Below are 26958 nucleotides of genomic sequence, written 5' to 3' on the forward strand. Positions count from 1 at the left end.
GGAGAATGGAGGAATTAAATTTTTTTAAATTTAATGTTTAAAGTGTAAACTTTAATATAAAATATGTATTTTTATGTTTTGTCTTTCTTTTACCACTAGATGTCCCCACACACACTATTCTGTGTGCTTTGAACAGAGTTCAAAGCACACAGACAGTGTTGTTACAGGAAAGAGCATAGGCTTTTCCTTGAATCCATGATCTTTACCTTACAGGCGCTTTGATTGGGTCAGAAAACACTTGCTCCCCTTCACCAATCATAAATGTGTCTGTTCCCGTGGGTACACATGGCTGGAGCGCGCATATGCTTAGCGACAGCAACGCCAGGCGACATTTTAAACGTCCATTTGTCCAGTAACAGGGGCAAACAGGACATTTTAAAACTACATGCGATCGCGTAGGGGTTAAAAAAACCTAGAATGGGCTTATTACAATATCACAGAAAATGCTGCATGCACCAGTGGAAAAAAGGTTACTGGTATTACCATGCTATTGTGGTGCCCTTGCAATCAGAAAACGTGATCGCACGGCACCGGAAAAGGGCCCTTAAAGGGGAGGGCTGGAAGTTACATTTAAAAAAATCATTTACCTATCATGAAAACATCTTTGCTTTTTGTGTCCCTCTTTTTACTTACCCACTCCATAGGACACATGCTATCCAGCCCCACCTGCTATGTGTTCAGTCCTCTAACCCAATATTGATGCAAAGGGTGGGGCAGAAGGGGCCCCAACAGCCCAGCAGCCCTGGTTGTCTCTGTGGCCTAAACATGCACTTATATCATCATATTTGCATATCAAAAAGAGAAACAGTACCTGGCACCAAATGTAGCAGGGCAGATCAACCGGAGCTGGAACAGGGAGCGTGCTCACCCAAAACACCTGTCAAATTCAGCAGAAAGAAGCAAAAGCGGGGCACCACTTCCTCATAAAATGCCTTTATTTCCAGTTGGGCATAAGCAGGTACAGAGCAGTGGGGGTATCAAGTGCCTGACAGCTGTTTCGCTGGTTACACCAGCTTCTTCAGAGGTACATTCTGCCTCTGAAGAAGCTGGTGTAACCAGCGAAACAGCTGTCAGGCACTTGATACCCCCACTGCTCTGTACCTGTTTATGCCCAACTGGAAATAAAGGGATTTTATGAGGAAGTGGTGCCCGCTTTGGTTCTTTCTGTTGGATACATCATATTTGCATATAGGGATGGAGCAGCATAGGAGGAGGTGAGTGAAAGCAGGAGCGGCAGGAGTAGCTTAGTAAGGCAGCTGCAATGCAGCCGAACATTCTTGGAGTTTATTTCGGCATTTTATAATTATGGATATGATTCTTAGTGATTTTTTAGCACTAACATTCTCTGATGGGCTTTACAAAGCATATTGAACCTTTTGTGTCACTAAGCTGGGCTGTTACTGGCTATTTTGGCGCGCCACGCTCCTTACCCCTATCTGGTGAACATGAAGATCATAACTTACATCAATTACTTTTCTGAGCACCAATAGGAAATGGATACAGTAGTTTACACAGAAACAATTTTGTTTCTCAAAATAAATTTGTCAAGGATACGCAAATAATTAACAGGCCATATACATCTCACTGGCCCAAATTCACTGAACCCATATAACAAACACTTCCAATAACTGTTTTGAGGGGTGTGTATCTATTTTATAAACATGATAGTGTTTATGTATACCCTGGGTCTTTACAGGTTAAAATATTATCCTGTGGAAATCCAATCAGAGTTGCAACAATTTGCACAGCAGTGCCATTTATGTGTTCAAATTACTATCCATCTCTTTCTTGGTGGAGCTAGCAGTTGGCTGTAAGAATTCCATAAAGTACAGTGAGCTAAAACTAGCTTTGTGGTGCCCCCTGCAGTAAATCTGCAGTGTATCACTATCTACTTCCTGCTTTCATGTAAACAGACATACTGTTAAAGAGAATCTGTACTCTACAATAAAAAGCATACCATGCTATTCCTTATTTTCTCCTGTGCCCCTCTGTGCTGTTTCTGCCACTCCCTGCTGCAATCCTGGCTTGTAATTAACAGTTTTAGGCAGTGTTTACAAACAAAAGACTGGCTTCTAACCAGAGTATCATAGGCTGAGAACAGCTTACTGTGTGACTCATGCAGAGCTTGAAAGGGGGTGTGTAAAGCTTCTGCCAATGACAAGCAGTGCTGCACATTCCACACATTCCAGCCTGAGCCCGACAGAGCCGACAGAGGAAAGAAGATAAGATTTATTACAGAGACAGTGCAAGTAGGAAAGGCTGCAGTTAGACAGAGCACATTAGAACAGGTATAGGAAGTTATAGGATAGAAGAAATAAGGCTCAAAATTTTGTTACAGAGTCTCTTTAACATACTGTGCTTTCAAAGTAGCCTCTCTGCTGTGGCAGTCAGCTGACACAGCTAAGGGATCAAATTACAACTTGTGATTAGACACAGATGAGGGATAATTATACAGGCTAAACTCTCTACATACATACAGTGCACATTTCTCTCTGTTTATCTTCTGTCCCGTGCAAGAGTTCAGGTCCAATTTAACTCTTCCTGTACTGGAAACAATATGAGATATCTCATATCTTTGCTACTAATGTTCTATTTCTTAGCTGTACTACACTACAAGTCATTATCTCATAAGCTTATTTTCACTTCAGATTCCCTTTAAAGTGTAAATAAGGGGCGTAACTAGCAATCACCGGGCCCCCCTGCAGAAATTCTGAGCGGTTCCCCTGTCACAGGACCCCTAGTGGCCGGACCGCACAATGCCTTCCAATCGGTTTCAGCACACAGACCATGCAAGCTGTGGTCGCAATCGGTGCGCAGAAACCGCTGGTAATTTTGGCAGCAGACCGACTAGAAGGGAGCCCGTGAGTTACGGTAATACAAATTACACACTATTTCAGGGTATAACTGCCACCACCTCTGTTATCATGGGACATAGGAGCCCACTGACTGGCTGATTCTAGACCTACAAATAAAACAGTTAAACACAATCTATTCTGTCTAGCTAGCAACAATAGTAGCGACTCTTCAGAAGTCAGGGTTCAGTTTGTGCGGCTGAATAGCAGGGTAGCTGAATAAACAAATGACGTTAGCGTTGTTTATTAAAACGCAATATAAATAATTAATATATACAGAAAATTATTAAAATCAACAATCATAGAAACATTAATAGCCAGTATGAAAATAAAAGGGAGAAAATACTTAGAGTTCGTGGAAATATGTCCTCCTGGGAAAACTCATAAAGTTCTTGGTTTCAGTTCAGTTCAGTTCAGTAGCAAAGTCCAAACAAACCAGGTGCCAGCATGTCCTCAAGCTGGCAAGGATGTAATCAGGATGATGTTCAAAGTGGAGGACATTGATTTTGGGTCCTCTGCCATTCTTATACCCGTGATCCAGTAGGGCACACCCCCTTAGAACATGAGATGAGTCCTCCCCCTTCCCCTGTGGACCAAAAATCATATCTAACCATATATGGGCTCTATCTCTCAGAACCGTACAGGTCAGGGCAGATTTACTAACATTTTCAGATCCGTCCCGATTTACCCAGCACCCTGATACCAAACATTAGGGGTAGGACCCCTGTGGTATCATCAGGGCACTTTCGAACTGCCTAACTGGCAGCCTGTAACGATTGGGTGTTGCAACTCAGACGTCTGATTATTGTGTGATCTGCAGAATCACCGATAATACAGACTCTATACCTGATTATGTGGTGATCTGCAGTATCACCAATAATGCAAGTATAGAATGCAGATATATGAAGGTGTATGGCGTTTGGTGCACAGTAGAATAAATAGATAGATCTCACCAGAGGAGCTGGCGAGCACTCTCCGCAACAACAAGGCTAGGCTTCACCAGAGGAGCTGGTGAGCACAATCTGTAATAACGCTAGACCTCACCAGAGGAGCTGGTGGGTACTAGCTGTAAGAGTAACTGATAGTTTAATGAGACCTCACCAGGGGAGCTGGTGGGTACTATCAGCAAGGTGCTATCTGCAAAAGTGACTGTATAGTTTGGCTAGACTTTACCAGAGGAGCTGGTAAAGCACTATCAATCACAGTAACTGAATAGTTTAAACTAAACCTCGCCAGAGGAGCTGGTGGGTACGTTCAGAAGAGCACCTCACCAGTGGCGAGGGCCCACTGGTGAGTAGAGAGGTCAGACAGGCAAGGTTCGGCAATAGAGAGGCAGATACAGTACAGAATCGTGAGGCAGAAGAGTAGTAGATAATCAGGCAGAGGTTCAGCAGCAAGATCAGATGGGCAGAAGTACAGAAACGATAAGCAATAGCAAGGTCAGAGTATAGCCAGAATCATACACAGGTAATCAGTAATACTATATAATAATAGTCCTAGTCTTGTGTGAAATCCCTGGTTTCCTCCCAGATCAAAGCACACCGGATACTAGTCTAAGGTCTGAGCGCTAACACGAGTGTATTCGCAACAGCAGGCAAGTTGCCAATGACCAGTGAAGGCTTAAGAAGCCGAGGAGAGCTCACAGCCGCGCCCCTTACCAATCAACCAATCCAAGTGGCGTAAGTCACCTCTGACGTCAGCCGACCGGCAGGTCAGCTGACGCGCCTTCTTCCAGCATAAAGGTCCTGTCTCCGCGCGCGCCCGCGCGATACAGCGACCCTATGAGCAAGAGACAGTACCGTTCCCGGCGTGCTAGACGCCGACGGAACGGATGAGGCCTGTGAACAGGGAACAAAGGTGGCTGCGGGTATACCCTGCATGTCCGCAGCCGCCATAGTTGCAGATGTTACACAGCCCTTTCCTCAGAATGTTCTGAAACTTTTTCAGTACCAGCGCCTGGCAAGGCCCGGCATGCTCTGTGAGTTTGGAGGGCCTGCCAGCCTGGCAACGCAGTAAATATGACACAAATAGCAGTTTATGGAATATTATATACATCTAGGAGTAACAGCAGGTCAGTTTTAGTTGAAGGCTCTTTGAAGCTAGGACAGCAGGCTACGTGTCGGCTTCCCTGCTGTGATCGGGGCCAGGGAGTCTCACTGTCCTTCCTCTAAATTGGTTCTGTCAGGCTACTTATCTGATGGATGGGCCCTTAGCACAGCTGGGTGCCTGGGACACTCTGCTGAAGCTTCCTGCCATTTGGTAAAAGGAGAAAAAAGAACTGTCTTTTAAAAGAAGGAATGTCATTCTGTTGCTGCAATGACTGGGCAAATCTAACCAAGAAGCGATCAGAAAATTGACTGCGCAAATCTTCCCGATTTGCCTGCGTTTCTTACGGCTGTTCCGTGACACCCCCCCTCCCCCCGGGGCCGCTCAGGGCCATTTTGGGGGGCTGGATGGGGTCACAGCATGAGGGGAGAGCTTGGTAGCATGTCGATGGGGAGGGGGAACCTGCTCCCTCACCTTGGGCTCTCCCCTCTGCGCTCCCCTGCAGCATTGAATAGTGTGTATGCAGCTGGCGGGCAGCGTCAGATACATACCTTCCTTGCATTCCATGGATGTTCCTCTCTAGCTTCTGACACTACTTCCTGTATAAACAGGAAGTTGCGTCAGACACTAGAGGGAGAAACATCAGCGCTGGAACGCAAGGAAGGTATATATCTGCCGCTGCCCACCGCCTGCAAATGCACTTTTCAATGCTGGAGTGGAGCGCAGAGGGGAGAGCCCGAGGTGGGGGGGGCATCCCCCCTTCCCACCGATGTGCTATCAAGCTATCCCCTCATGCTGCGACCCCTCCACATTTTTGCAGGGGGGCCCAGTAAGTTTTAGTTACGCCCCTGATTATGATGCCCATTAATGGTGCGCTTTTTAGTTAACAATCATATTTTCAGTCAGCAGATTTAGACCGAAGTTTATTCTTGAAGTAACCCGGCGTACCTTGGCCAAGAAAACAGATATTTACCTAGGTAGATGGAAGCCTCAGGAGGCCTCCTGTGTCCTCCTTGTTCCTACTGCCATGACCCTTGACTGACCCTCTTTAATTTCACAACTGCACTCCTCTTTATGTGCGAGCGTGGCCGTACTGTGCGTACTTATTATTACGCCACCGGTAAGCTGGGCACAGGGTGAGGCGAACGATGCTCAAATCCCTGGCGGCGTTAAATACTATTCTTCCTACGAGTCATCGCAACTCAGAGGGAGATGTAATTCAGGCTAACCCTGCATTACCCTTACACTCCCCGCGCACTATAGTATTGCTGCTATAGCGGTGCTTAGTTCCGGTGCTGAGTGCCGTGCGCTGAAACAACCTGCTTTCCATACTGTGTCCACACAAGTATGGCTGCACCCAGTGGTGTAACTAAGAAGCTTGGGGCCCCGGTGGGAGTTCTACATTGTGTCACGGAAGAGCCGTGAGACCGGAAAACGCAATCGCAATCGGTTTCCTGAACCGATTGTCGTTGCGTTGCCAAATCAAGATTTTATGTCTAGGGGGGTCTTCTTTTGGAAATCTAACTTTCATAGCTGCTAGAGGAAGTCTTTTCATGAAGCTCTTCTGTCTGTGACTGTCCCAAGGTGTTGTTTAATTAGCAAGGAACAAAGGATTTCCTGTCACAGGCAGATCACAGCTAAGTCAGAGACTGCCATTTGGAAAAGATACAATTTGGTGAGCCCCAGCAAAGGGAGCTTCCCTCACAGCAAGGGCTCAGACTCACCGGAGGCATGTAGACAGCTTAGAAATACATGGAGTTTATGATTTTCAGCCGATTTAAGGAATACCGTTCATAGGAGAGGTATGAAAGTTATCTCATTCTGTTGGTCCGGATCTGGTGAATATTTTAATATTAAATTGAGGCCACTGACATACCCAGAACCCGAGGAATTCCGCTACTTTGTAACCGGGCATGCGAAAGCACCCATGTTTGATGTCATATGAACTGGCATATTCTGAGGAATATGAATCCGTGACTGTTATGTATGTGTAGGAAGTGTAAGCCGAGATATGAAAACTGTCATATTTGGAGGGCACTAGAAACCCACCCAGGAGGTTAGCCGCACCCTGTCCAGCCCTTGGGCTGAACCTGAGACTCCACCCAAAATTGTGGTTTATTCAAAAGTGTTTGCCAGAGCCTCCTCCTTCTTTCCTCCAATTCCATCTTCATGTGAGCCTGCTGCTGCCTTGACGATGGGCAGCGGCCATCTTGTCTGAACTTTGGCTCCTGAACTGAAACAAAGAACTGCACGTGTTTTTCCAGAAAGGACATATTTCCACACGAACTTAAGTATTTTCTTCCCTTTTTATTTCTTTATACTGTGCTACGATTGTCTCCATAATTGTTGAGTTAATGATTTTCTGTATATATCAATTATTTATATTGCACTTATAATAAAGTCATTTTATTTGTTCAGCTACCCCTGCTATTCAGCCGCACAAACTGAACTCTAGCTTCTGAAGAGTCGCTACTATTGTTGGTAGATAGATAAAATGTGTGTTTAACCGTTTTATTTGCAGGTATTAGTCTCAGTATAGTTAGGACTCCTACTCCTATCTGTAGGAGTGGTGGCAGTTATACCCTGAAATAGTGTGGAAATTGTATTACAGTAACTCACAAGCTCCCTTCTAGTCCGTCTGCAGCCAAAATCCCAGCGGTTTCTGCACACCAATTGCGACCACAGATTGCATGGTCTGTGTGCTGAAACCGATTGGGAGGCATTGTGCGGTCTGGCCACTAGGGGGCTTGTGACAGAGACCCCAAGCACTCTGTTGATATGGAGTCCCAAAATCTACCATAGACAGCTGCAGTGTCAGAAATGTGTAATATGGAGTAAGAAAATAAAGTTTTAAAGAGAAACCGTGACCAAGAATTGAACTTCATCCCAATCAGTAGCTGATACCCCCTTTCCCATGAGAAATCTTTTCCTTTTCTCAAACAGATCATCAGGGGGCTCTGTATGGCTGATATTGTGGTGAAACCCCTCCCACTGGGAACTGTAAGGTCCTGACAGTTTCCTGTCTGTTGAACTTTGCTGCATTTTGGGAAATAGCTGTTTACAGCTGTTTCCAACTGCCAAAAAAAAACAGTGTGCAGGGCTGGATGGGTCACGCTTGCTGAACTGCTGATGCTATATTTTGCTACACTAACCCCACCTCACATGGAACTTTAGGTGCATGGCTGCCAACTAACTGAATCATTATCCTACAGACTGATCGCACTGGATGTGCTGTTGATGTGCTCCTGTAGTGTCTACAATGCAGCGGATGTGACTTGTCAGAGGATTGACATCCAATGTTTCTTCACAATAATGATTCCATCTAAAATGATGGGCATGCTACCATGTTTCCTATCAACCAGGATTTTGGGTGGTGAAACACTATCTTATTGATCAGATTCTATGTTGGTATACACTAGAGAGCGGGGTCGGATTAGCTAGCTGATCATCCTAGTGGGGAGGATGTTTGGGGGCGCGGGGCGGGCACATTTTTAAACATTATGGTCTTTTTTATGATATTTATATATTTGTATGAATAAAGTTTTTCTGATATAATACTGATTATCTGTGATTTGTGCTCAACCGGGTCATACCCACTTGTCCCCTCTATCTCACTGTTTTTTGATATACATTTGAACCAGTGGGATGGCCCGAGTGTCTACAAATTGATGTGACAAACTCATATCCCCTAGGAGATTAATACCCCATTTACACGGGTTTAAATCTGGCTCTTAGAGCCAGGGGGGTTTTTCTATGAGTTTGGTTTTCTTTGTTGGTATTTAATTGGCAATGTTGCGGTGGGACACCCTCCTTGCAGAGGTGGAACGTGAGTGCTCGCAGACACAGGGTAACAGGGACGCACAACAACTTATCAATGGAGGATTCAGGAAATTGACCAGGCTGTATGAGAGGAAATCGAGACTGTGGTGGAATCTCAAATACAATAAAACCTATTTAGATGACCAATTTGCCCCCCTTTGGTTGCGCTTTCAGGTGTTTCCACACCGGCGCAATCTGAGTGAGGACTTTAAGAAAAGATGGGAGAGAAACTTTGAATGTTGTGCAAAAATTTGCCTTACGCTTATGAACGAGTTGGACACGGATGACTTGGCAGAGCTAGAATTAGAGATCAATAAACTATCTGAATCCCTAGCACCCTTCAAGGGCGATCCACTCTATAAAATCAGAAGTGATGAATTAGAAAAACACATAACACAATTCAATAAAAAGCTCGTTGTGCAGAGAGATCAGAAAGTGCTTAGAGACAGAACAGCCTATAAAACGGGTACTGCATATCTTTGGAACGGTCCCCCTCGTAAGTTTCCAAGAGGGAGACCTAAACCTCGCGGTCCAGCGGGAGCGAACCCACAACCGCGTCCTTCAGAAACAGGGGAATCTGATTCCTCTGTGGAACCAGTGAGCACAGTTTCAGATAGTTCTATATCAGCAGGGGAGGGTTCGCGTAAACACGACACGAGGTCGGGACGCGACCCCTCTAGATCTATAAAACAAAAAGAAAGGGAGAAAAAATCTAAGAAGAACGGTCCATCATGCCAGGGAGATCTGGGGGACACAGTAATGGTCGCAGTGGCGGCGGGTCTATTAGACCCGGCCCACACCTCGACTACCCCAATAGCTTCTGCATCAGCCTCGTCATCCGTTTCATCATCTTCTTCTTTTTTAGCCAATGCGTGTCCGGCGAGGTAACTGGTGGTTCCCTGTCGGTTGGGCGGCAGCCGTGTTCAGATGGTCTACAGATTATTAATCTGACGGGTGAGACGATTCCTCAGTCGTACCTTACTCTGTTATCCAAGGGTTTGGGTTTTTGTCCTACCCACAATGCAGATATTTTTGAAACAGTGGTGGATCTGCATCTATTTGGACGCAGACTTCTACTACAATCTATGTTTGGTGATATGCCCAAACAATCAATTACGACCCTGGATGACAGACCTTGGTCGGATGAGGATCTACTCGCCCTTCAGTAGTTACAAGAATTAGCATCTGAGACCACACCTGAGGCCACGTGGGGGGAAGGGTGCCGCCACGTTCGGTTTTGGTCCCCGTTATTTCTTGCCTAAGCTGGACGACATTGGCTTGCACAATAGATCTAAGAAGTTCCCTCCCTTCACCCTGAGTCCGAATCTCAAAACCTTCGTTAATGTCGTTGAAAAGGATTTGATGAAATTAAAAAATCAAAAAACGTCCTCTGACAATTTGAACAACGTTGAACGTGACACCCTTAACCTAATAATTGAGAATAAGAGTAGATGGGTTATCAAACCTTCTGATAAGGGGGGCAATGTGGTGGTCATGTCGGTTGAGCTATACAGGAATATGTGCATGGAGATTCTGGGCAGGCGTGACTGTTATAGGAGAGTCCCCGCATCCATGGCCGCTTCATGCCAACGTAATTTGTTTGCGATTATTGATGATGCTATGGCAAGAACAGTAATTGATGAAAATACAGCTAGATTTTTAAAAGTTGATAAACCGATTTTGCTGACCTTTTATGCCTTACCTAAGGTCCACAAAAAACTTGAAAGACCGCCTGGCCGTCCAATTGTGTCAGGTCGTGGGTCTTTGACTGAAAAGGCCAGTATTTATGTCGATCGTTACCTGCAGCCACACGTGCAGTCTCTCCCTTCATATGTCCGTGACACGTCGCATTTGTTACGGATATTGGAGGGACTGCAGCTGCCTCCAGGTACGCTATTGGTGGCCATGGATGTGGAGGCTCTCTATTCAAGTATTCCTCATGAACTTGGTGTCCGGGCTGTGGGAGTATTCCTTAGTGAGCTGGGGATACAGTGCACGGCGCACAACGGTTTTCTACTGTCCTTGCTGGAGTTTTTACTTACTCACAATATTTTCATTTTTGAGGGGTCCCACTACCTACAGGTGCAGGGTGCGGCGATGGGGACAACTTGTGCCCCGTCGTATGCAAACCTGTACCTGGGGGAGTGGGAGCGGGAGCTTTTTTCGAGTGATGGCCTCTCGATGTACCTGTGCCACATTCTTGCGTGGCACAGGTACATCGATGACATCATCATTTTTTGGACAGGAGGTTCCAACCTCCTGCAGCAATTTATAGGAGCCCTGAATGACAATTCGAGGAACCTTAGGTTTACTATGCAATGGAGCCCCTCTGAGATTCCTTTCCTTGACATTATTATATCACTGGGGGAGGGGGGAACAGTGTCCACCAGGCTTTATAGAAAAGAGACGGCTACTAATTCTCTCCTCAGGGCAGACAGTTTTCACCCCACCCATACCGTGAGAGGGATACCAATGGGACAATATCTACGTGTGAGGCGGAATTGTTCAGATGATGACACCTTCCAGATTGAGGCTAATAAACTGAGGCACAGGTTCAGGGAAAGGGGATACCCTGAGGGTACTCTCAGAAGGGCATTCAAGAGGGCGGACGCAAGTAGCCGCACATCTCTTCTTTCCGACAAGTTCCGAGGGGCACGTGATGGTGGAGACGTTGTGCGCTTTTGCACTAGATTTTCTGCTCAATATCAACAAATCAGTCATATAGTCAACAAACATTGGCATATTCTCACCAATGATACCAGGCTCGGTAGATATGTCCCTGAAAAACCCTTATTCTCGTTTCGACGGTCTCCTTCCCTCAGAGATAGACTGGTCAGTAGCCATTTTGTGAATCCTACAGTGACAGCGAAACATTGTAAGACACTGGGCACATACACATGTGGTGGTTGCACCATGTGTAGGTATGTGCAGGTTGGACGAAGTGTAAGGCTACCGGATGGTAGGGAGTGGACATTGGCTCACTACGTAAATTGTGGCACCACATTGGTAGTTTATCTGTTACTGTGCCCTTGCGGTGCATTTTATATAGGCAAAACTAAACGTGAATTACGTGCCAGAATTTCTGATCATGTGACCAACATAAGGAGCAAAAATGCGTCCAACCTTACCCCGGTGGCCAGGCATTTTAAGACCATGCATGCTGGCAATCCCGCCAGGATGCGTTTTATCGGTCTTGATCGTATTCATGCTTCCCCAAGAGGTGGTGACATGGATAGATTGCTGTTACAACGTGAGTCTAGATGGATTTTTGATCTGGAGGCTACGACACCTCCAGGTCTTAATGAAAACACCAGTTATGCCTCCTTTCTCCCTGTCTGATGCTCCTGATTCTTTTCAGGCGCACCGGCGTGTCTGTGGTGCTCGAGTTTCACATCTGCGGGTGTATTAACTACACCCTTTTGGGGGAGGGTGTCCCCCGCTCTCTTTCATTGTCCAGCCCTGATTATTAAACTTAAAATCTTATTTGTACGATTAGAGATGCCCTGTGCATCTATAATATAAGGAGGTGTGCAAGTAGATATACCTCTTCGTTTAAACTCTAGATTTGGGCTATATTAACCAACAATCCGTTTGTTACCTAAGTTAGCTTTATTTATTGTCTGTTTTTCGTTTTGTTAAGTTTCCTTTGGGGTTCACCATACATTTTTCATTTTTAATTTATTTTCTACATTTGTTGTTTGATACCTCGGTGGGGCTCTTTCCCCTCTCTGCCCGGCCTGGCTTGCAGTTGCGCCGGCCTCGACCGTCCCCCCTGGTGGTGCCGCTTGGGGCGGGTGGGGCCTGGTGGATGTCGCGGCTGGGGGCGGTGCGTGGTTCTTTTCGGTCCGGCCGCTCTCTGCCGCGTTGTCCGCCCGCCTCGCTCGCCCCGTTTGCGGCGTTCGGGCGGCTGGGCGGGGTGTGGCGGACGCGCCGGTGGGTTGCTATGGGGACCTGCCGTCGTGTCTGCCTGCCCCGCCCATCCGCCCGGCATTGGCCGCCTGGGTGGGCGGGCGTGGCCGGCCCGTCGGTGACGCCTGGCCGGCGCCGGAGGGATAAGAGCTCCAAGCGGGGAAGGTTCTGTAGTGACGCACAGCCTCCAGTAGAAGCCGGAAGTCCGGCGAAACCGGTCGAGGACGCATGTGCTGCGTCCCGGCCTCCATCTTTCTCCCACATGCGGACTCAGTGATGGTCTTCGGACTCCGTGGACTCTCTGGACACACCAGTACTCCAGCCTGACCCCATCAGCCACTCTTGGGACACGTAAGCCAGTCCCTCTGGGACATGAACTCTGCCCAGCATGCCTGCCTGATGCTATTCTTATACCTGCATCCCAGTTACACGGAGCAGGCCGCTCTGACACAGGGTGTATCTTGAGACACATGTGTTTATCCTTTGGCTGGACCAGCATCTTTGCATGACTAGCGGCTGTGGCTAAGCAACCCTGCTGTATTTTGGCTTTGGCTTTTGCATGGAATTACGCTGTTGGTGAATCAGGCTGGTGCCAGACAGATTAACCATAACATTGCATGTTTACCTGACCCGTTTGTTGCAAGCCTGTGCAGGGCTGGATGGGTCACGCTTGCTGAACTGCTGATGCTATATTTTGCTACACTAACCCCACCTCACATGGAACTTTAGGTGCATGGCTGCCAACTAACTGGATCATTATCCTACAGACTGATCGCACTGGATGTGCTGTTGATGTGCTCCTGTAGTGTCTGCAATGCAGCGGATGTGACTTGTCAGAGGATTGACATCCAATGTTTCTTCACAATAATGGTTCCATCTAAAATGATGGGCATGCTACCATGTTTCCTATCAACCAGGATTTTGGGTGGTGAAACACTATCTTATTGATCAGATTCTATGTTGGTATACACTAGAGAGTGGGGTCGGATTAGCTAGCTGATCATCCTAGTGGGGAGGATGTTTGGGGGTGCGGGGCGGGCACATTTTTAAACATTATGGTCTTTTTTATGATATTTATATATTTGTATGAATAAAGTTTTTCTGATATAATACTGATTATCTGTGATTTGTGCTCAACCGGGTCATACCCACTTGTCCCCTCTATCTCACTGTTTTTTGATATACAAAAAAAAAACAAGCAGCATCTCCTGCCAGTGACATCACCTGCCAGCAGTAAAAATGTCGTCATGTAATAAATGTCAGAATGTAAAGAGAAACTATTCAAAGCACATATAAAGGTGTTCATTATCAGCATAACACCAATAAAAAGCTGCACCTTCGTGGCTGTACTTGTGCAGGTGCAGTCAGAGATGGATTACAGTCAATGTTAAAGTGACAGCGCTCCTCTTCCTTTCTAAAATTAAACAGAAACATATAGCCGCACATAGTGCATTACTGCAATCATAATTCAACACATTTCAAGGTCCCCACACGTGCAAGAGTGCCCAGAAGTGCTCCACTCGTGATCTCTATCCCCCTCCACGCTAGCAGCTCACCAGATTGACACCACCTCGCTTTCCAGGTGTGTCTCGCATTTAGCCTTAGAGCGGCCAACTCAAATGACAGTTTCCACACGATTCTGGCTCTCAGTTAAAAAGATCCACATTTAATGATCGATTTCCACATGTAAAAATAAAATAAAAGCATACATAGCGTAAAACAGTCTATTGACAAGTCTAGGCCTGCGCAATATCAGCGCACTCACGTATGTATGGGAATAACAGGCATCTCGGGCTTCCTAGCCCATCAGTAAGTCTCCCCCACTGGCGGCACCGGCGTCCCGATATTTCCGCTCCTCGTGGCAGCCTATTCCCTCACCGTCCGTAACTCTCCGTATGCCCGGTGACGTCAGCGCTCCTGGTCACGGGGCGTGACCAGGAGCGCTGACGTCACCGGGCATACGGAGAGTCACGGACGGTGAGGGAATAGGCTGCCACGAGGAGCGGAAATATCGGGACGCCGGTGCCGCCAGTGGGGGAGACTTACTGATGGGCTAGGAAGCCCGAGATGCCTGTTATTCCCATACATACGTGAGTGCGCTGATATTGCGCAGGCCTAGACTTGTCAATAGACTGTTTTACGCTATGTATGCTTTTATTTTATTTTTACATGTGGAAATCGATCATTAAATGTGGATCTTTTTAACTGAGAGCCAGAATCGTGTGGAAACTGTCATTTGAGTTGGCCGCTCTAAGGCTAAATGCGAGACACACCTGGAAAGCGAGGTGGTGTCAATCTGGTGAGCTGCTAGCGTGGAGGGGGATAGAGATCACGAGTGGAGCACTTCTGGGCACTCTTGCACGTGTGGGGACCTTGAAATGTGTTGAATTATGATTGCAGTAATGCACTATGTGCGGCTATATGTTTCTGTTTAATTTTAGAAAGGAAGAGGAGCGCTGTCACTTTAACATTGACTGTGAACCAAGGACTTGTGATAGCGAATACTCGCTGAAAACAACTTAGTACACTGTGGACAGTTTATGCATTGGTTTTTATGAATTGATTTTATTTTATCGCATTACAGTTGGTTTGGCAGGCGCAGTTTGTGTCTATTATATCAGAGATGGATTAAAGAGAATCTGTACTGTAAAATTCTTACAATAAAAAGCATACCATTCTATTCATTATGCTCTCCTGTGCCCCTCTGTGCTGTTTCTGCCACTCCCTGCTGCAATCCTGGCTTGTAATTGTCAGTTTTATGCAGTGTTTACAAACAAAAGACATAGCAAATGATAGGCTGAGAGTAGCTCAGTGTGTGAGTCATACAGAGCGTGCAGGGGGCCTGGAGAGGGTGTGTATAGCTTCTATCCAATCACAAGCAGCACAGCACATTCCAGCCTGACTGCCTGAGCCAAAAGAGGAGAGAAGATTAGATCGTATAGCAAAGATAACACAGCCACTGTGCAACTAGGAAAGGCCGCAGTAAGACAGAGCACATTAGAACAGCTATAGGAACTTATAGGATAGAAGAAATAAGGCTCAAATTTTTGTTACAGAGTCTCTTTAAGGTGTAATGGGGACCCTAGGCAAGGTAGTAGATTTGGGGCCCCCTTGTGGTTCTTTTGGTAAGCTGAAGTGGAAAGAGGTTGAAGATGGCAGGTGGACCCCTTTCTGCCCACTGGGACCCAAGCACTTGCCTAGGTTGCCTGGTGCATGATCCTACTCTGGGTGCAGTACAGCTGATTGGTAATGCATGAAAAGGAGCAGGGATGCCACCACAAGTCTGACAACCTCTTGTCAGATTTCTTTCGGGGTCTGCGCTTGGCAATGGTGGGGGGCAGGAGGTTGTGGGAAGCCTCTGCATGATCCAGAGGCTTCCCTCTTTTTATGCATTTTTTTATTTTATCGCCCCAGGTACTCTTTAATCAATCAATCAACTGAAATGACCACCACTTTTATAAAGGGATAGCTAGTTTGATATTCACTATATCAAAACCAGTTATGATCGTATGCATGCATAAAACCTGCTATGCCAATCGACTAGTTCTTTAACCTGCTGAGCGTTCTAATTGGGTTGGGAGGGTTTTTTGCTCCCGATTTTTTTTTTAATCATGTAGCTAGCCTAGCGCTAGCTACATGATTCTCCCCTTCCTGCTCCCTCCCTCCCACCCTTCCGATCGCCGCCGGCGATCACGCCCATAAGGAAATCCTGTTCTGAACGGGATTTCGTTTAGGGCTTCCCCCGTCGCCATGGCGACGAACGAAGTGATGTCATCGACGTCACAGGGACTCCCAATCAGAGCCGGGACAAGGTCCGCCAGCACCCAAGGCTGAGACACCAAAGTGCGCCCCTCCATCCCTCCCACCCCGGCCCTCACACAATGATTGCTATTAGACTAAGAGGCGCCGCAGGGCCCACAACTTCCCCAACACCTTAATATGTAGTTATCTGGCTTGCAGTCACTGCCATGTATCCCCATGGATGAATTCTGCGCCCCCTCTTACACTGCGCCCTGAGGCTGGAGCCTCTCCAGCCTATGCCTCGGCCTGGCCCTGCTCCCGATCCACCCCAAAGCGCAGCCTGGTGGCGATTGGCCAGGCTGCACACGGGGTCTGTGAGGGGGGGGCCCTCTTTCGCATCGGGTAGTGGCGGATCGGCGGCGAGCGGCAGCGAGCGGAGCAAACACGCAGCTAGCAAAGTGCTAGCTGCGTGTTTGAAAAAAAATTATCAAAATCTGCCCAGCGGGGCCTGAGCGGCGCCCTCTAGCGTCCCTGGACGAGCTCAGCTCGTCCAGAACGCTAGGGAGGCTAAGGATATTAAGTGAACCCAAGGTGAGAATAAACTGATGAGATAAACAATTGTATTTATCCTCCTGCTCCTAAAAAATTACCTTTTTTTGATTTCCCCAGGTTTTATTTTATATTTAAACATGTACAAAGTAGCTTGAATGTTTTGTTGTCTCTGCTCAGTGGCAGCCTACTAAGTGTCCCAGAGTAAAAATACATAAGCTATTGACCTTTTTCTATCTTTCCCTGCCCTCAGAAGTTGTATTCTGCCTGGAAAACTTTTATGGCTGTAATTTGCTTATCAGTGATGCTTATTATATTCCTGACAAGGTACAGACAAGACAGAAGCTGTCCCTTCCATGCCTAAAAATTAACTCTTTCAGGCAGCAAAATAAAGCCTGGTTATTAATATGTTTTGCACTGTACATACACATGTTCTCTACATCTCTACATGTCACATGTCACCTCAGGTACACTTTAAAGAGACACTGTACCATCAAAAAGTTCCCCTGGGGGGTACTCACCTCGGGAGGGGGAGGGTGGCGCTATGCATATGACCCTGTTGGCGCACCCTGCCGAAGGGTCATAAGTTTGTTATTTTTACGTTGCCGTGGATTGTGGCAGGAGTATTGCATCTCCACTGCAGCACAAGAAAATTGCACTATCGATTGTTTCTACAAGTGCATAACTCTAGTTCCAGGGCTGTAAGTGCATAAAATCGCACAACTATCCCTAATTAAGGATCTTGTGCCATGGTATGGGTTATTAATAAGAGCAATAGCACAGAGGAATGCAACCAATATGATTGATCCATACAGGATTTCTAGCACTTCACAAGCATATTGAAAGATAAAATATCCGCCTCACTATTCAGATGCTCTGTAACCAGATAGCAAGGGTAGAGATCCCCGTCTCACTCTCTCTCAACTTCAAAGACATTCCTTGCTGAGCCTGGAGTTTTATGTTGTTGTGCTGCTGATGAAGTTCAGCGTGAGGCAAAGCTGCAGAGTGGGATGTGATGCATGTATTTTAGTGTTCTCTGCAAAGACTCTGGGCAGTGAAACAGTTCATTGCAAACTCTCCTGCTCTGTGAAGAGGTCGGGACATTTGACCAGTGCCCTGTGATGCCGTGATAGAGGCTGCAAATTGTTAGTGTCACGGCGAAAACGTAAAACTTGGCCGGTCTGCCAATGGCACAATTTTCTTGGTTCCTCTTACAGCTCACCTGACCGGCAATAGTGCTCTCACTCACCTGCAGGGGCAGGGAGAACGGGACTTCGCCCAGAGCTCTGCTACACGGCAGCAGCAGTGGGCACCTCTAGGTAGCCAGATTGCAGGAGGGTGGGGAGGGCGCTTGCAGAGTGGCTGCAGGAAGATAACTCACTTGTCTAAAATGCACACACGCTGCCCACATCTCCCTTCCTGCTCTTCGGCTTTCTGTCTAACTGGTAACAGCATGACCACAGGGGGCGCTTTTACCAGTGATCAGGAAGCAGAGAAGCAGAGAAGGGAGATGCGGGCAGCGCGTGTGTGTCTCGGACAAGTGAGTTATGTTCCTGCAGCCACTCATCAAGCGCCCTCCCCACCCTCCTGCAGTCTGGCTACATACAGGTGCCCACTGCTCCTGCTGCGCCACCCCCCTGCTCTATCTAATGGGGGGCTCTGGCTCATGGGGGGGGGGGGGCTCTCAGGCTAAATGTGTCTTATCCCTGGCTACCTAAAGGGGGACTGTAGTTAAAAGGGGGGGGGGGGCTCTTTGACTACATGGGGGGCTTTCTGGCTAAGTGGGGGGTCTTTGACTACATGGGGGATTTCTCTCCCTACCTAAACAGGGGGGGGGGGGGGGGCTCTCTGGCTACCTAAATGGGGGCCTCTCTGGCTGAACAGGAGCTCTCTAGCAAAACTTGGAGACTCTCTGGATAAACAGGGGGGCTTTCTGCTTATACAGGGGCCTCTCTGAATAGCTAAATGGGGTGGCAGGGGGCTCTCTGGCTAAACGGTAGGCCTCTCTCTGGCTATATTGGGGCTCTTAATCTACCTAAATTGAGGGCTCCATGACTAAAAAGGGGCTCTCTGACTATATGGTGGTCTCTGACTACCTGGGGGACTTTCTGGCTAAACAGGGGGCTCTCTGACTACATGGGGCGGGGGGCTCTTAAGCTACCTAAATGGGGGCTCTCTGATATACAGAGGGCTCTCTTGCTAAACGGGGGGGGGGGGGGGGGGACTTCTGGCTATCTACATACTGGGCTCCCTGGCTACCTACGGGAGGGGGGGGGGGGCTCCCTGGCTACCTATTCTCATACTGGGGACTGCATCTGGCTACCTATATGGGGGGGGGGGGGCTCTACCTCTGGCTAATACTGAGGGCTACCTCTGGCTAGCTATATGCTACCGCATCGCATTAGTGTGCCCAGTCTATGGGGGGGGGGGAGGAAATTTATACACCCTCGCCCTGGAAGCTCTATAGCCTAGAAACTGCCCTGCTCACCTGCCACAGGCTTCCATGATGTGTCCCTCTGTCACTGTGTTTAGCACCAGTCAGCTGCTCACTACTTCCTGGTTCCTTTGCACCTCAGGTGATTACGCGATATGTTGTAGATTAGGCGTCAGAGAGCAGCCGGCTGGTGCTGAAGACAGAGGGACACATCGCGGGAGCCTGTGGCAGGTGTGTGAGAGCTGACTGCCCACTGCAATGACACAGAGGGAGGGGGGAAGCAGAGAAAGAAGAGAGCTGCGTTATTGCCTAAGCAACGAATGCCAGCGCCGCTAAGGTTCGGGGAACTATGATATTCAGCCCTAACAACGTGCCATAGAGTATACTGAAGAGTGAACTGCGCCCCTGGACAGAGCGATTTTTCATCATGCATGGGTACAAGGTGGTCAGACCCCTCCATGTGGGTGACACATACTTGGCCAGCTCCACGGTTTGGGAAATTTGTCTTGTCTCTATAGAAACAATGTGTAAAGTGCGGAAGGACCATAAAACCTGTGCGATTCCCTCAATTGTGACCTGGCGGTCTGTAAAGTGGACCTGAACTCTTGCACAGGACAGAAAGAAAACAGAGAGAAATGCACCCTGTATGTATAGAGAGTTTAGCCTGTCTAATTCCCCCTCATTTATGTCTAATCACAAGTTGTAATTTGATCTCTCCACAGCATCAGCTGACTATCACAGCAGATAAGCTAATTTGAAAGTACAGAATGTTAACAGTATGTTTACTTCCATTAAAGCAGGAAGTAGTAACACTGCAGATTTATTATAGGTATCAGCTGCAACAAATATTTTTCTTTAAGGCCTCTAACACACTGCAAGTGATTCCGATTCAGATACCGCTTTTTAATCAGTTTTTACATCCGATTCAGATTCCGATTTGCAGTGTGCAGGGAGCAAACTGCAAATCGGAATCTGAATCGGATGTAAAAATTGATTAAAAAGCGGAATCTGAATCACTTGCAGTGTGCAAGAGGCCTTAAAGGACTTACGAGCCCAAAACCTAAAAAAAAGGTCTGTACCTGTATGCCGTTTGAAGGCACGGTGGACGCCATCCGCGCCCTCCGTGCAGCTCCGCCGGGTCCCCGCTGCCTGTCCTCCCCCCGGCCGGACCCCGACCCCCCAGCCCGGGTCTGGGTCTGCTGCCTCCTCAAATATGGCCGCTGGAGGAGGCCGCGGCTGCGCAGTCCGCACCGGCGCGAGTGCGGCTGCGCAGCTCTAGGGCCTCCCTCCCCGATCCACGCTACGTAGCGTCCGGCCGGGGGGAGGACAGGCAGCGGGGACCCGGCGGAGCTGCACGGAGGGCGCGGATGGCGTCCTCCGTGCCTTCAAACGGCATACAGGTACAGACCTTTTTTTTAGGATTTGGGCTCGTAAGTCCTTTAAGGTTATTGTGCTGTTGCTTATCTTGTAGAGCAGAGAGGTAGTTCTGAGTTCAGGTCCGCTTTAACATGAGCACAGTTCCCTTTGTGTGCAATTATTGTTCAAACTATGGGTACTCGGGGGCATTTTTGTGATATCTGTATAACGTACATGACTGAGTGTTGATAGTGGACAGGGTAGTTTCTGGGTAGAGATGTTCGACAAATCGGCCATGGGGAATGACCTTGGGGTCATTTCCGCATTCATCATATTATGCATTTACTGCGCAGACGCTTTTTCAGTGGCCACGCGTCCTTGGTCGCGCGCCTGCAGCTGGGAGTGCTCTGCGTGACGTCATGCACATGCGAACAGCACTCCCGGCTGCAGGCGCGCAACCAATCAAGGACGTGTGGCCGAAGGGAAAGCATTTGCACAGTAATGCGTAATATGAGAATGCGGAAATGACCCCCAGGTCATTCTCTATGGCCGGTTCGCTGCGAACAGTTCGCAACATCACTATTCCTGGGTCAGCCTGTAGAGAAGCCCATTGCTAGCTGAAAAGTTCCAGGATGACAAACAGAGCTGATCACATGGTGACAGGTAAAGTAATGCTGGGAATACACGGTTCATTTTGAACCCTGTATCGAGTCGCTTGATAGATTCCGGCGCGTCCCCGCGGGCGCCTGGATCGATTCCGGCTCTTCCCCGCAGGCAGCTTATCTTCTTTTCGTTTTTTTACTATTGTCCTGCCCGCGGTATCGGGCGGGGAATCGATCCGGCGGGGTATCGGACAGGTCGGAAATTATCAATCGAGCCATCAGCGGCTCGATTACACGGTTCAAAACGAACCGTTTATTCCCAGCATAAGACTAGTAGCTATTATTATGTCCTTACAGTGGCGTAGCTAAGAAGCTGTGGGCCCTGATGCAAGTTTTACGTTGGGGCCCCTCCAAGCACTCTATACAAAAAAATTGATACGGCACACTAAAACCTGCCAATGGCAACTACAGTGTCAGAAGTGCAAGAAGCAGATGGGGAGCAGTTTGTTAATGATTACCACTATTCAAAGTATCTATAGAAGTGATTATTATGAGCACAGGACCAATAGAGAGTTAATACTGTAGTTGAGGGAGGGCCCTTCGGGGCCCCTCTGGCCCTGATGCGGTCGCTACCTCTGCATCCCCTATTGCTACGCCCCAGTCCTTAGTATTATATAGCAGTCCTGAAAGCAAGCAGTCACTAAGCCTACAGCTTCCAACACACACAGCTACCTATGACAACACTGAGCATGACAGGGAGAGGGGCCATACGGAGAGTTTTAACATAAGTGGGCGTGCCTTCCTTTATACAAGGCGTGCCCCGGCTGCCGGCCGCACCCCTTGGCTGGACATCGTGCGGCGTGTTCTCCGCCCAGTTCCTGGTTCGGGTCGAGTCGTGACCCGCTGAACTGTCCTCCGCGATGAACGGGGAGCTCCGGGGCTTCGCTAATGGGCGACCGGGCAGCCAGAAGAAGATAGGCTTCGACTACGATGCGGTGTTCAAGGTGCTGTGTGCGTGCCGTGCTGTGTGCAGGATCGCTGCAGGGGGTGTGTTAGGGTGACAGGTCCCCACCTGTGTCTCTCCAGCTGCTGTGGCACCACAACTCCCAGCGTGCCCTGGCATTGGGGGCTGCATTGCAAGCAGGAGTGTAAAGCAAGCAGGAAGCATGGTGTTCAGCACAAGCAGATGAATGGTGAAGTTTGCAGACTGTGTGCTGTGCAGGAATGTCAGGCAGTGTGATTGCTGTGACCAGCAGTGCGATCCTTTCCTCTCTCTGGTCAGTCTGTACACACAGGCTCTTCTCACTGAATTCAGGATGCATAGACACACTGGGGGATGCAGGTCCCGTTTGTATATTACTGTGAGTGAATGGGAGGGCAAACTCCTGCAAAGCTCAAAGTAAGCAGGTGGATATACAGGGATAGTTTTAAAGTGTCCCAGAGATTAATATATAAAAAAAAATCTTACATACCTGGGGCTTCCTCCAGCTCCCTCCGGCCTAATTGCTCCCTCAGTGCTGTCCTCCGCCTCCTCGATTTTCCATAAGGACCCGGTATCTTTGGCCATTCGGTGCATGCGCAGTGCGGTGACATCTTCTGCAGCACATTATAGAGTACATAGTCATGTCCTGGCTGTCCTCAGAGGAGCTCACACTCTAATCCTACCATAGTCCTAGTCTGTTCTACCATATAATTATGTATTTATATAGCACTGACCTCTGACAACTCCAGGTACCCAAAATTGCTCTGACTCAGACTTTCCGACTCCACTGCCCTGTGTCCTACCATATTATTATTATCACGTATTTATATAACGCTAACATCTTCTGCAGCAATTTAGGGCCCTTTTCCACAGGTGGCTGAACTGCACGCTCAGCGAGCAGTTACCAGGCATCAGCAAGCAGTTGAGAGTTTGGCTGTCTTTTCACTGGCTCGCAACTGCTGAGGGAGAGAATTGGTCAGATTTTTGAAATGCTGCAATCAGAAAAGTTGAATGTGAGTCTCAAATTGTATGGTGTATGTGTGGCCAATTAATGCTGGGCATACACGGCCCAGATTCTTCTTATCAGTCGAGCCGCTGACGGCTCGATTGATAATTTCCGACATGTCCGATCACGCGGGGGATCTATTCCCGGCTCGATCCCCGCGGGCGGACAATAGGCAAAAACAAAGCGCTGAGCAGGAAGTGCCCGCAGGGACGAGCGGGGATCGATCCGCTTGCACGCGCGGACGAGTGGTGTTGCACCGGCATCAAGCCGCTGGCTCGATACCGGCGCAGAAACGAGCTGTGTATGCCGAGCATTACACTTCAGGTACAAAATCTTACCTAAACTGTCCAAAGTATTCTCACTCCGCTGGTCCTTGTTCAATGTGATTGTTCAATCAGGATTGTATAGTTTATGGCCATCTTTAGGCTAGGCTCACAGTTGGTGTTGCATTCCTTGTAATCGCAGGGATACAACAAGAAAACAGTGATGCACGTTATCCACACGTTGCATGCAGTCCAAGAAAAGTATGCTTCATTGTTAACATGCATGTCTTGTGGTAATGCATTGGCATTATATTTCTCCTGGTAGACTCAAAGCACCAGAGCTGCAGCTACTAGGGCTCACTCTATAGACGGTAGCAGTGTATTAAAGTGCACGGAAATCGATCGAAAAATGCTCGGAAAACGATCGAAAAGCAAATCGAACATGTTGGAAATAATCGATGTGACAGTAAATCGACCAGAAAATCTCAGTGTGTACCCAGCATTAGAGAGTCTTGCCCAACATCTCCTTACTGAATAGGATCTGGATTACTGAACAGGAAGAGCAGAGATTAGAACCCTGGGCTTCGCATGAGTGAGAAAAATGTACATCTTGCAACATAAGTCTGCATGCCGCATGCGAATTCTCATTGGCTTTCATTAGCTACTCTGAAAGAACCCGTGTGAAACACAAAGGAACGTAGCAGTATCTGAACAATTTGTATGCAAAAAAGTTGCAGCTTCCGCAATGTGTGCACCCTGCCTAAGTGTCTTTAGACTCGTGTGCTTAAAGTGTGGCCCTAAAAAAAAAAAAAAATAGGGGAATAAATAATGCAATTGAGATGAGCAAATTATTTTCATGTACAGGAGCCATCTTTGCACATGGCTAATCAAATTTGGGAGCAAATTATTAATGGATATTCTGATTGATCAAGCTGTCATTTAGGCTAGGTGCACACATAGCAGAAACACTAGCGTTGTGGAAAACACTGCATTTTTGCTGCTAATGAAGTCTATGGGCTGCAGGAAAAAAAATGCATATAAAAAAGCATATGTGCCTTTGCAAAAACGCTGGTTTTGTTGCATAATATGCAAAAATGCATCAAAAATGCACATAATGAAAGTCAATGGAAACGCAATGGTATGCGTTTTCTATGCGTCCCCCCCCCCCCCCAAAAAATAAAATAAAATAAAAATTGTTTAGTGGTGTATTTCCACTTCCTGTTGTCTTTCTAGTGATTTGCATAAATATAAAAACGCATGAAGAACGCATATGCGTTGATATTGATTTTAGCCTTATCTTCTAAAGCATGCAGGGGGCATAATTAAAGAATTTCAGACGGGACCATCCACCTCCTGATCTCATTGATTCCCCCCGCCCCTTGTTTCTGACCTCCATCATTAGTAGGTAGCCTTTGCGCCCACCTCTCTACTCACATAGCTGCAATAGGTAGCAGTTACCACCCCTCATAGGAGTATTGGTTATCCATGTGTTTCCCACACGCTTCCCCCCTTTCCCCCAAGGTAAAGCAGAACAGCATCAGCAGAGCATGACCTTTTTTTTTTACTTCTGGCGACAGGACAGGTCCTCACTTCTCTCTTAGGCTGTCCACAGTCTATCTCCTTGCAGCTCCCATGTCTGCACATCATGTGACGTGCATCAGGAGTCGCAAAGGGATAGACTGTACTGAGCGGGGCTGCGCTGGAGTAGCAGGGACCTGTCCTCTGCTGGATGCAGGTAAAGTATACAGGCGGAGGTCGCAGAAGCATACATGCAAATAGGGCATCGGGAAAATTTGGGCACAGGGTGAAGCCGAAGCACGGCTCACCCTGCCATTGCAAATTTCCTTGCGGCATGAATTACGATTTCCCCTCCAGGCCGCCATAGACTCAGGGGAAAGATGCAGTTCAGCTGACAGCTGTTGCTGGAGGCTGAATTGCACTATTTTTAATTTTTTTATTTTTTTTTAGCTCCGCCTTTTGCCGGCACCCAAATTACCTTCTGAGCGCCCAACAGGCTTTGCAAAAAACCTGGCTGAAGTTTTCTCCCGTGAATAAGTATTTTGAATAGACCTAAAAAGTGACCATCAAAACACTTGTAAAAAGTTTCTGATCTGGGGATTGAAAGGGAAGTTCCTATAACCACAGTTGATCATGTGAGCTAAGCGAAGAATGTGGTTTTGATATTTGTGATAGATAATTGATTAGTCATATGGCCTGGCCTGCAGTAATAACTGCCACTGTGATGTGACTCGTGTTTTGCCAGCCTGATGCCTCTGTGCTGAATCCTCGCCCTGACGCTGCGCTGCTGGTGCTAACGGTGCTTATTGTCCCGGTCTTCTGACGGCAGCCCCTAATACTTCAGACTTTACCTTAGATGAAAAATATACATACCTGGGGCTTTCTCCAGCCCCCTCTGGCCTGATCACTCTCACGCCGTCCTCTTCTGCCTGTCTGTTCACCTGCAACTGGCCCTGTAACTTTCTCCAGTCTAAAGGTGGCCATACACTGGTCCATTTGCCATCAGATCGACCAACAGATAAATCCCTCTCTGATCGAATCTGATCAGAGAGGGATCGTATGGCTGCCTTTACTGCAAACAAATTGTGAATCGATTTCAGCATGAAATCGATTCACCATCTGTGAAACTGCCGCCAATCCCCCTGCATACATTACCTGATCCGGCCGGCGCGAGTCCCCCGGTCTCCGCTGTCCTCTGCTCTGGGCTTCAGCTTCACTGTACTTCCTGTCCAGGGAAGTTTAAACAGTAGAGTGCGCTCTAATGTTTAAACTTCCTGTCGGGACAGGAAGAAGTGGAGCCCAGCGGAGAAGGAGCAGCGGGGATACGCGCCGGCCGGATCAGGTAATGTATTACTGCTAGCGTTGGTTGCCGGACATACGACCGCCGCCATCAACGCACTCCCGACCTGCCGACAATTGAGCGAAATCTTCCGCACGGACGGATCGATGGGAACGATCGATTTCAGGTGGAAATCGATCGTTCGGTCAGCATTTGCGCAACGATTTTACAGCAGATTCGATCACAGTGATCGAATCTGCTGTATATCGGCGGGAAAATCGTTAAACGTATGGGCCCCTTAAGCCCAACTGTGCATGCACAGCCTGTGAGCATGCATGCTTCAGCCTGGTTTAACTCCTTCTCTATCTTCCAGAAGAGCAGGGAGGTTCCCAGTTTTCCCACCAATTACAGAAAGTTTTCTGCAGGGGCAGGTTAGACTTTCTGGATTATTTTTGGTTGCCACGCCTACTTTGACAATATTTTATGCGCAATCATTTTTGCCTCCTTTTTTCATTATTGGAACATACTGGTATGAGGGGAAGGAAAGTGGAATCTGCTTGAGGTGCTATTTTCAGCTAGTCCTTACACCAGCATGTTGGGAG

The 26958-nt window shown here is 47.8% G+C and overlaps 1 protein-coding gene across 3 annotated transcripts in view; it reads left to right on the forward strand.

The window, feature by feature from the left end:
- The window catches only part of LOC137540851 (ras-related protein Rab-37-like), an 88647-nt gene that overhangs the window by 15483 nt on the left and 46206 nt on the right, over positions 1-26958 (forward strand). Inside the window, exon 1 of one of the 3 annotated variants that reach the window (XM_068262023.1) lies at positions 22170-22312. The exons of the other annotated variants lie outside the window; for them this stretch is intronic. Within the exon in view, the coding sequence (XP_068118124.1) occupies positions 22229-22312 (84 nt within the window). The 5' untranslated portion in view covers positions 22170-22228. Of the gene's footprint in view, positions 1-22169; positions 22313-26958 lie in introns of those variants that run through there. 3 annotated transcript variants of the gene reach the window in all.

The sequence above is a fragment of the Hyperolius riggenbachi genome, chromosome 12 (genome assembly GCF_040937935.1).
Source record: "Hyperolius riggenbachi isolate aHypRig1 chromosome 12, aHypRig1.pri, whole genome shotgun sequence".
Lineage (NCBI taxonomy): Eukaryota > Metazoa > Chordata > Amphibia > Anura > Hyperoliidae > Hyperolius > Hyperolius riggenbachi.